At 35.6% G+C, this 11,663-nt stretch overlaps 1 protein-coding gene across 1 annotated transcript; it reads right to left on the reverse strand.

The window, feature by feature from the left end:
* Positions 1-369: 369 nt before the first annotated feature.
* Positions 370-8,594, reverse strand: LOC123880856 (glycerol kinase-like). The gene is made up of 12 exons (XM_045929208.1): positions 8,401-8,594; positions 7,828-7,956; positions 7,239-7,368; positions 6,773-6,990; positions 4,800-5,012; positions 4,616-4,718; positions 4,211-4,318; positions 3,246-3,408; positions 2,451-2,652; positions 1,747-1,876; positions 1,273-1,365; positions 370-584 (listed from the first exon to the last, which is right to left on the reverse strand). The coding sequence occupies exons 1-12, from the start codon at positions 8,470-8,472 to the stop codon at positions 487-489; spliced, it is 1,659 nt and encodes a 552-aa protein (XP_045785164.1). The 5' UTR covers positions 8,473-8,594; the 3' UTR covers positions 370-486.
* Positions 8,595-11,663: the final 3,069 nt, after the last annotated feature.

Below are 11,663 nucleotides of genomic sequence, written 5' to 3' on the forward strand. Positions count from 1 at the left end.
TTTTTTTTTAAGTTTGTTTTGAAGCTGTTAGTTTTTCGATTTTGTTGTTTTTTACAGGGGTTATTTTTTGAATGAAGTTGCTCCCTTCAAAATCAGGGATAAATGATTAATAGGGTTCTTGGACTGTAGAAATAAAATGTGATGTTTTGTAAGTGACGCAATAATTATGTTAGAAATTTGGAGAAATCTAAATTTCTTTAAAATTATTTTCTTCAATAATGAATTCTAGTCCCATAAACTACCGCTATACAAAACATCACATCATTTTATTACAATAGTAACAATTAATAATACAGTAATCGGCGTAATACGTTTGTATGGGGCAAGTGTGTATGAAGTTACCTTAAAATAAAATTATAAACACAAGTTCAAATAAAACATTTTTATATTTTATGGTAACATTATGAACACAAAAATAATAATACTGTATTATTATGGCTGACTATCACTGCAGGTAATCTAATGACTACGTGGAACATTAATTTTCTACACCATCCTCAATTTATCTGCTAATATGACCAGTAGTGCAGTGCCGAGGAAGAATAGACCCGATGGTAACACTGCTGTTGTATAATCCACCTCAACTGTAACAAAGATTGAAGTTGTAATCTAAATATTTTTTTTCTTTCGTCTGGCTTTACACTGATTAGCCAATGTCAAGTTTGTAGTTATTTACAAGTTAGGGAAACTATATGTATAAGTATGGACTTCGTCTGTACCGGCGCCCGCCGACATACACGCGGCGCCCCTTTAGAGCGCTTCCCAGTCAGTTCCACCACCAATAAACACCAGCAGAACACAAAAACCGGTCACTTCTAACAAAAAACACTCCAAAAAGTCCGCGCCAGCAAACGCCGCCACAGACGAAGTCCTCTAAATTTGTTACTCATTGGGTCGAAACTCAAAGTTGTCAGCCTAAACTGCTGGGGTTAGGAACTGGAATTTTTGCAAAAATATCATGGATTTTTGGAAATTCTATTAAACTATGATGAAATTTGTTTGTATGAAAGTCCATGATTCTCCATCCATGAAAATTAGTATTTTGACTTCTGACTCAAAATAAGGAGCATGTTTCATGATTTTTGAAAATTCAACTTCTAAGGGGGATAAATAGGGGCTGAAAGTTTGTATGTTGTATTTATATTTATGCAAATTGGTATTTGGGTTTTGGTTGAATTTAAGAGAAATATTTCAGGAATTCACCAATTTTTGAAAATTCCACTCGAAGCCAGACTGGCTAAGCTAATTATATTTACATGATAATAATCTTACCGGGTTTGTACTGAGCTGTCTCTTTGTCTTCCGATGCCCACCCCAAACATCTATCCAGTGCTGCTTCCCAGCGAACTTTACGTATTTCTCGTTCTGTAATAATTGTTTTTTTTTTTTTTTTTTATCAAAATAATTTTTAGTTGGGTTTCATAAAATATTGTGACAGCTACTAATAAATCTTTACTATTACTACGTAACATTAGAAATGCGATAGTGTGCCTGTTTGACTTGTTATTTTCTCGTGACTCATCCGTTTAACCGATTTTGGTACAGAAATATCTTGCATTTCGGAGTATGGGCTACTTTTTGTTCTGAAAATTCAGAGTGCCCATGGGATTCTAAAAGCTTTCGTTTTGATGAAAGGTACAGAGATAGCCGGAGACGGACATAGGCTACTTATGCTATCCAGGAAATCAAAGAATTCTCTCAGGATTTTCATAAACCAAATCCACGTGAAATCGTTTTGTAAGATACCTTCACTTGAAATTCCAGGCAAAAATGTATCTGCTGGTGGGCTCGGCGTACTAACTGGCCACACTCGGAGAGCGCGGCCCGCCACTATAGCTGCTCCAAGAGCTGTACTTTCCATCATTAGAGGGCGAATCTGAAATTATATACTAGTTTTAAAGCTAAACAACTAATTATTATTATTAATGCAATAATTTGGTTCTGTGTAAATACCGAAAGCTGATTCAATTCTTACTAGGCGTTATGAAAAAAGAACTTTGATCAATCCTGTGGGTGATTTTAATAGATCTATTTGGTGGTACGAAGCTATAGACACGGTGGGGATGTCTGTGCCACCGCGCCATTGGTTTGTCAGTCAGCCTTTCGTTTCCGCGTAGTAAAATGAAGTATCGTATACTGAGCCTCGCCTCTGGGTGCCGAATATTATAGTGCGTGCAAAACTAGTCCATCCTGAAGTTTCAACATGGTGGTTTGGACTAGAGATTTAAAACAAGCCAGGCTGAGACTTGTTTCCGTAAAATGGGCGGTCATACACCTCTTGTTCAGATTGGATTACTTGTAATTGTGAACATTATAACTGCTTCATATAGGTAATATTTGTAAATCACATATATTTCTGGGTATGTCTGTATTCATTTAGGTCAGTGTATTAATGTCGACATGAAAGCGTGACCTCGTCAAACTAGTTAAGGATTAGCGTGGCGACTCACCACAGGAATGGCGAGCAGGTCGGCCTGCATCTGCATGAGCGCGGCGTTCTGCGCCATGCCGCCGTCGGCCAGCAGGCGGCGCAGCGGCGCGCAGTCGGCGGCCATCGCGTCGGCCACGGCGCGCGTCTGCTGGCACACCGCCTCCAGCGCCGCGCGCACCACGTGCTGGCGCCGCGTCCTGCTGCTCAGCCCGCACATCACGCTGCAGCATTCACAAACATTTACATACTTAATATTCGATCATCAAAGTACGAGATATTATGCAATTATTCTTATTGAAGAAAAAAATCAGGGTTTCGTAGCTCGAAACAAATAGTTATTCAGTAAAAACTGGTCAAGTGCGAATCGGTCTCGCACACGAAAATTTTTGCTGTGTGTTAGTACCTAAATTAATTTTTCGTGAATACATTATAATTTTTTTTTGTGATGTACTTAACTACAAATTTTCGACTTTCACGGTTTTCGAATTTTTCCCTATACTTGTGCTACAAGACCTACCTACTCGTACCTGCCAAATGTCATGTTTCTAGGTCAATGGAAAGTTCCCTGGAAACCTGTTAGGGTTGCTTTACTAAGAACTACTAATTTTGCCCGGGATCGAACCTCAAACCAGTAGGCTTTCATTGTTTTTTTAACCACTAGGCTATCACTATTCTAGGCAAGAGCGCTCCATCTTAGGCTGCATCATCACTTGCTAGCAGGTCTGATTGCAGCCAAGCGCTAGTCTGTTTAAAAAAAAAAATTACCCCTTTTATTGAATATAGTAGGTTTTATTTATAAAATTACAAACCTTACCCTCTGGCATCTTTTCTCCAGTGAGGTGAATACAATCCGTTAAATGCTGGCACGAAACAAATGCTTCCTTCATCAGTATCTGTCACTTGGGACGCTTGATTCTCCGCTTCTGAGACATCACTTATAATCCCCAGGCTATCTTGCAGCCACTGTAACGTGTCGCCTAGGTACAGATATTTTACTTATCAACAATCGAGTTATTGATTAAACAGAACAATATTGTGTCTAATTCTGTTGTACTCAATTTCTAAACTAAAATAACAGGCCTAAATGTATTGCTATCACTTTCATAATGCTCCCTGTGGAAAAAGGATAGCACTAGATAGAGCTGCCAATTTAGTTCAGTGCAAGATAATTAGCCACCATATAGATTTAACAATTATAGCTGATATTAATTGAATAGACTGACTTTTGCAAACACAGCACATTTTCATTTATTACTGACTTCAAGAAAGCAGGAGTAAAATTTCAATAGCTATTTTAATTTTTTGACAATATTACCACTGAGTACTTAATAAGTAAGTACCTTCAAGTATAGAAGAATCACTCTGCAAAGTTGTTAATAATAAATAGACTCTTGTTATGACGCAATAAAGTGCAATGCAGCTCGCACAGCGCTGCGTGCTTGAAAATAATAACTTACAAAATGAGTCTACTTCTATCGCATAGCTTTCTCTTATTCTCTCTCTCTCTCTCTCTCTGAAGGGTTAAGAGTTACACTACGCGAGTGACCTCGAAGGGGCGCGCTGCCGTAAAAATATTATGTAGGTATTTCTCGGATCACGTGACCAACTTCTTTTTTTCGGGAACAATTTCGATTTTTTTTCAAATATTAGAGATGAAGACCCAGTGAACATCTCCACTGATAAAATAGTAGCACACTAGCAATCAGTGCAAAATTTTAGTACCTGAACAGTTGTGTTTCAAATTAATGTGTACTAGTTGCAAAATAAAGTTTTACATACCTGCTATGGCAACTGATCCTTCTAATGCGTAGATTGGTGGAGAGTTAGGCCCAAGTTTGTAAGCTATTGTTGTAAGTAAACCATTCTGTGAGTGCACTATAGATTCACCTAAAAGATTTCAGTTTTTTGCATTATCAAAATCACACATATTAGTATTAGTAGCCAACTAATTATCCATTCTAATATTATAAATGCGAAAGTGTGTCTGTCTGTCTGTCTGCTACATTTTCACGGCCCAACAGTTTAACCGATTTTGACGAAATTTGGTACAGCGTTAGCTTATATCCCGGGGATGAACATAGGCTACTTTTTATCCTGGAAAATAAAAGAGTTCCCATGGGATCTTTAAAAACCGAAATCCACGCGGACGAAGTCGCGGGCATCGTCTAGTTGGAAATATTTTACCTGTGTTGTAAAGCATAAAACAACCTGTCCCGTAAGTGCATTTTACTTGGCCAAAATTCATGCAATTTTGACCAACTAGAGCTGCTTGCTGATCTCCCAAACACTAGAAGAAAGAAATCCTATTTAAAGTTTTAAGTAATTTTAAGTAAATATGAGTAGGTATTTTAATATATTATTTTCTTACCCCTGCAATTGGAGTGCCTAGTAGAGAACCCGTAGAAATATATCCATATATTTCAGCAGAACTTTTTATCTTTGGCAATATTTGCAAGGGAATATCAAAGAAACGTAAAAGCCCTTTGTCCCATTGCAAACTTTTTAGTGACATAAGTTGCGTTCGAGACGCATTTGTGACATCTGTAGCATGTATTCCACCTCTGCTTCCACCAGTAAGATTCTAAAATCAATATAATATTATAAGTATAGATTTAACCTTATATAGCTATACATGGCTATTATTATAAGTACTTATAGATTTAATTACTGCCATTACAAAAATTATTGATTGTAGTGTATTTGGTGTTGTGAAATGGTGGTTTTTATAAAAATTGTCTAAGAAATCTAATGCTGATTTTGAAATACCTATTTGATAAGATATCGCTTGAGGGGCTATACCAATTTTTTTTTGACCTATACTTTTTCAAAATTTTAACAATATGCCTCTGTATATATGTATCAGTGGCGAAATGTCCATGTAACCCGATTCCAATCGGCTTCCCTTTAAGAATTCGCATAATATAACGTAAGCACTCACTACGTACTTAGTGACAAATGTAGGGCAAAAGTTCGATTATTATCATGCAGGCTACCAGAGTGAATGATGCTACCGTACCAAAGACGCCTAAAAATTTATAGTGTCAGGCAAAAACTATCATCAATAGAAAATAGCTTCGATAACCCGTAACCATCCCGGCTTACTACTTAGCATTCCATCTCTTTCATTTCCCTATGAAGCGAACTAAGTCTGTCTCACTCTACGGGTCGCCAATATGGAACCACCAATTAAAGTGGCCCCGGAACGAATACGAATTCGTCTCTCTGACAGGTCAGATAAATATGGTTCATAAGCCGATGCTCACCGGCTTATCGTACCTCCAAATTAAAATTTTTATTTATACTACTATTTTAATATTTTGTTTTTAAGAGTGATTTAATACATTCGTTTACCTACGTGAAACATACATGCGTGCTTGAATTTAAAGTTTAGAGATTCTTTGATTTTGATATTATAATAAATTGGGGTTAGTGATTTTTAATAACTACCTAATAAGTGTAAGTTAACGGTGATTTAGTTTCAGTTTGTTTAGTGTAGGTATGTGTTAAACTAAAGACTAAAATGATTATAGTTTTCAATTCCGTGTGGGTTATGGGTCGTATTTAATAAAGCAAGCAAGCATGGATGTATTTCACAGCTACATTAAAAGATTTTTTCAAAGCCACAGAGGTTTTCAAAATGTCAGTGCTTTTTATATTATTAATGGTAAAATTGGGTCTTTAAGCACCATACGTCATCAGTGACGACGGTGCTGATATTCTGTTAGGTCAAAACTTTTTTTGCTCCGGCTTCCCTTTTTCAGATCTCCACCCTTCACCACTGATATGTATACCTGTTACAGGTTTCTATTATTGTAGAAAACTTCAACTTCACAGCTCCTACAGCTTATATTTAAAGAAATCAGCTGTAATACACAGACAGACAAACAGAATTATAGAAGGCCTGGAAGAAACTAAGGGAACAAAACCCTCAAAAGGAAAAACAAAGAAATATAGGCATCAATTTTATCTGTGGCTTGACTTAGCATGACTTAAATCCTGAATTTGTGGTTGATGCATAATATTTTTAACCCCCGACCCAAAAAGAGGGGTGTTATAAGTTTGATGTGTGTATCTGTGTATCTGTCTGTGGCACCGTAGCTCCTCAACTAAAGAACCGATTTTAATTTAGTTTTTATTATTTGGAAGGTGGCTTGATCGAGAGTGTTCTTAGCTATAATGCAAGAAAATTGGTTCAGCCGTTTGAAAGTTATCAGCTCTTTTCTAGTTATTACTGTAACCTTCACTTGTCGGGGGTTTTATAGATTTTAATTTACACTTGTTTTATTGTTAAAGCCAGTTGTGTGGGACCAGAGTTTATGACAAAATGCCAAAAAAGCTTACCCAAATCAACCAGGAATCCACTGTACCGGCCATGCACTCCCCATTAGAAACAGCATCTTTTATAGCTGTGACATTTTGTAGGAGCCATTTTAGCTTTACTGATGAGAAATATGTAGACAACGGAAGCCCACTGGTTTGAGTTACAGCATTAATACACTGTGCTCCTTTGGTTTTTAGAAGATCATCAACAATACTGGATGTTCTTACATCTAACCATACTAAAAACAATCAACATGTATATATGCAGGTAGTACTTAAAGAGTACCATTAAATGTTAGGTGATATCTTGCAGAGATGAGATAGAGAGACTTGTGATATCACATCCATTATTTACTCAAAATTGTGTTTTTCCAAGAATTTTAAGAAATTAGTACTAGCAAAATGGCACCTAAATATTTAACAAAAAGTAGGCATACTTAAATATTAATTAATTCTAAAAAACTCAATTTAAATGGTAAGTTCTTACCAATGGCACTATATAGAGGTTCTCCATTTGAAGAATTCCACACTACTGTAGTTTCTCTTTGGTTAGATATTCCAATACCCAGGACATCTTCTGGATTAATATCAAGTTTTTTTAAATTGTCAACTGTAACCTGTATGAGAATTTAAAATACTATTTAAGTATGTTTAACCTTATAATATACTAGATGCCTGTGACTTTATCCAGGTGGATGTTTTTTTTAGAAATCATGTGGGAACTCTTTTCTAGGATAAAAAGTACCATATGTGTTAAGTTAGGGTATAAGCTATCCAAACTGCCAATACAGTTGTATTTTTTAGACATTTCACATGATACATCAAAAACTATTATATATAAAAATGAATAAAAACCTGTTTTAGAATGTACAGGTAAATCCCTTTTATATGATACCCCACTTGGTATATTAATCTTACTTTGAAAGTTGAAAATACTAATTATTTGTTCATATTTTTCAATATTTTTTTGTGATGGTACTTCTGAATGCAGATGCCTACAAGTAAGTTTTTATTAACAAGCCTGGCAACCTCCGTATCATCAGTTCAGAAACCATTTTATTAATGTGATTACTTACTTCAATACATTCTAAGACAGCACTTAAAATTTCTAATGCATCTTGTTCCACCCATCCTTCTTGTGGACTAAAACGTTTCAAGGATACTTGGTGATACGTCAGTACCTCAGATGTGTTTGCAGCAAACACCTAAAATATATTAGGACTAATTACAATTTTAAAAACAGGCTTAAATTGTAACTTGCAAAAGCTTAAAAATAAAAAAAAATCTGTGGAAAATAATAAGATTATACTTAAATGGTTTTAAAGTCGATCTCTAGTCAGTGAGATATTTTTTTTAAGTAACTAGCATAGCTTTGCATCTGAAGAGCATGCTAGTTTTAAGCATTTGAAAGGCATGGCATGGCAAGGCATGCTTTAGAATGAACAATCACGCAAAAAGAACTGAAGGGGCTTCTAAATCACGATAGTTTCTTCTTCTTCCAAAAGCGCGTAAATAATTTAAAGTCAGGAAGTAATAGGAAAGGAATAATGAGTACTTCCTCTTTTTATTGTTAAGAAAGACTGAGAAAAAGTTGTTAATTTATTTACCTACCACTTATTATAACTAACAAAGTAGTAAAGCATTCCTACCAGAAATTTTACATTTGAAGTACCCTCGTCGATAGCACCAATTAAAGGGCCAAATTTCCCAAATTCACGCATACTTCATAGAAATATTCAAGGTACATATTCCAATTTCTTTATTTTAAAATTTTATTCACCAACATTTTTTAAACAAATAAGTCAAATCACAGACCCATAAAACACAGACATGACACAGACCAATACAGACCAAGTCAAATAACACAGATTAATAGAGGATACTCGTCAAATAACTTTTGAAATGAGTGCTTTTGAGTTTTGACAGGACTTCGTCTGTGATGGCGTTTGCTGGCGCGCGTGCTGTGCTTGTTTGGAGTGTTATTTTTTTGTTAAGAGTGGCTGGTTTTTGTGTTAGTTGGTGTTTTTTGGTGGTGGAACTGACTGGGAAGCGCTCCAAAGGGGCGCCGTGCGTATGTCGGCGGGCGCCGGCGCAGACGGAGTTCATACTTGTATAAATTCAATAACTTGAAATTATCACAAACTTGACATTGGCTAATCAGAGTAAAGCCAGATTTAAAGAAAAAAAAAAAAAGAAAAGAGTTTTGACATAAGGTGGAAGCGACTGGCCTGCCCGCGAAATTCAAATTTAATTTGGTTTTTCGCAATTTGTAAACTAATACGACAACTTTGGCTTATGGTAGTTAGGTTAGATTGATGCAGTTTATATGATTATTGATGATTATCAATTACATACCTACTATTCTCATAGAACTTTTTCTATCATTTTTTCTGGTTTCATACCTCAAAAAGAAAAAAAAGAACCCTTAAATAGGATCACTTTGTTGTCTGTCTGTCTGTCCGTCTGTTGGTCTGTTGTGTCAAACAATCAACAAGCAAGAAGCAAATTGGCAAGTGTGTGGGCGGGTGCATGCATCGGTTGCATGGCGGGTTTGCTGCAAGTTTGCTGCCAACGCTTGGGAGCTCTTGTCATTCGATCCGATTGGCTGCAAGCTAAAGCATAGCCAAAGTACTCAGCTGTTTGCCGATGCTTGTGACTGCTATACAATGTTGTTTGCCGCAAGCACCAAGCGGCTCCATGGGTATAATCTGTTAGCAACTGTCAAACAGAAATCGTCCGGATTCGTGGTCTGTGGAAATCGTTTTGAAAGAATTTTGAATTTTCTACGGTGGAAAGCAGTGGAAAGAAAGATCACTGACCTGACCACGAATGGAAAGATTTTGTAAATGTTTGTTGTGCAGATTTTATGAAAAAGTAAAAATATGCTGAAGAAAATACAATTAAATGAATATGTGAACAACAAAATTACAGACACGGTTGAATATGTGACTAATACAGATCCGGTCCATTTAATCAAGTCTTTAGAGGCATTTCGTAAAATAGTCAACGAAAAACTAACGCAAAAAATTACAGACAATGATAATATCGGTTAGTAAAACTTAAACTTAGGTGTGCAGTTCTTAATCATTAGCTTGTTATAGCTCCTTATGCCTCCTTCATCCATACTATTAAAAATGTGAGTGTCTGTCTGTCTGTCTGCTAGGTTTTTACGCCCCATCCGTTTGATCAATTTTGACTTTTACTACTAAGATATCTCACATCCCGGAGAAGGGCATAGGCTACTTCAGATCCCGGAAAATTAAAGAATTCCCATGAATTAAAGAATATCGTATTTAAATGCACATCGACGAAGTTGCGGGCATCATTTATTTTGTGCCAACAGCAATAGCACAATAGTTTATATCCCGGAGACAGACATTTTATCCTAAAAAATGAAAAAGTTATGATTTTTAAAAACCTAAATCCACATGGACGAAGTCGCCGGCATCAGTTTAAAATAAAACTCATTGATTCTTATTTTTGGAACAGGAGGTTCACTCGGTCAATACATTATTCATTATGAAAGTACTCATAAAACTTCAGTAAATATCTACGGTATACAAGAATGCATTGCAATATATTATAATATTACCATTACCATTTGCTTGATGATTTCTTTGCCCAGAAATAGTAGAAGACATAATGCACTAGAACCATTATTACGAGATTCTTATTTTGATTAATATACTTAATACTAGAATACAAAAAAATATCTTGAGATGATTAAAAAAAAAAAAATTGATTTTAATTTTATAATCTGGGTATATTAATTGCAGATGACTACAATATTGAAGAAGAAATAAATAGCAGTGACAATGAAGAAATTTCAGAAAATAGTGGCAGTCCGAAAAAGAGAAAGACATGATGGTTTCATTAACATAGTAAATATATAATTCTTTGTTTACTGCTAACCCCTGTAGTGTTGATATTAAAATATTATAATCAACTCACACATTGCTCAGTTTCAATAACAAGCAGCTACATTTTGTCAAACATCCCAATTTGTCCACACTATGTAGCTTTTTATTTATGGTAGGACAGTAATTGGCAATCATGTTTAAAATTGTTCAAGCAAGCATCAGGTATAGTATATAATATATCAAAGAAAAGCTTGTAGACAAGTAAAAGGTAAATAAATATCAAGTGTTAAGTGCTAGGTCTATCAAGTTTAATGGGTATATCAATCTATGTTTAGTTGGCACATCTAAAACTGATGTGGAAGAGGTACATTATCAATCCCATTTTGAAAACCCAATCCAAATCCAAGATTTTCAATGTTTTAAATTCTTACAGATTAATTATTTATTTGCTTTCAATGTTATGTACATTGTAAATACTAGATACTCGCGAGAACTCTGTGGGAACTCTTTGATTTTTCTGGATTAAAAATCCTTCCTCATGATGCAAGCTATCTCCGTTTCAAATTTCATTAAAATCGGTTAAAAGGATGGGCAGGGAATAGATAGCAGACAGACACACTCATTTTTTAACCTCCGACCCAAAAAGAGGGGTGTTATAAGTTTGACGTGTGTATCTGTCTGTGGCATCGTAGCTCCTAAACTAATGAACCGATTTTAATTTAGTTTATTGTTTGAAAGGTGGCTTGATCAAGAGTGTTCTTAGCTATAATCCAAGAAAATCGGTTCAGCCGTTTGAAAGTTATCAGCACTTTTCTAGTTACTGTAACCTTCACTTGTCGGAGGTGTTATAAATTTTATAATTTACACTTGTGTATTAATAGTGTTTCAGCTTGTTGCCACTTGTCGGCTGTCGGGCCCAAATTTTAATCAGATGTTCCAGTGGCAGTGACATTTTGATTCAAAATTGGTTTCAGACAAGTGTGAATAGCTTTATATAAAATGTTCAGCCACGGGAACATCTGATTGAAATCCGGGCCTTGCAGACGACAAGT

The sequence above is a fragment of the Maniola jurtina genome, chromosome 3 (genome assembly GCF_905333055.1).
Source record: "Maniola jurtina chromosome 3, ilManJurt1.1, whole genome shotgun sequence".
NCBI lineage: Eukaryota > Metazoa > Arthropoda > Insecta > Lepidoptera > Nymphalidae > Maniola > Maniola jurtina.

Excerpts from the sequence above, each read along its gene's own strand:
- LOC123880856 (XM_045929208.1), bottom strand. The coding sequence starts at position 8,472 with ATGCGTGAATTTGGGAAATTTGGCCCTTTAATTGGTGCTATCGACGAG. Across the intron at positions 7,957-8,400 it reads CTTCAAATGTAAAATTTCTG|GTGTTTGCTGCAAACACATC; the intron begins GTAGGAATGCTT and ends AATATATTTTAG. Across the intron at positions 7,369-7,827 it reads CTGTCTTAGAATGTATTGAA|GTTACAGTTGACAATTTAAA; the intron begins GTAAGTAATCAC and ends ATTCTCATACAG.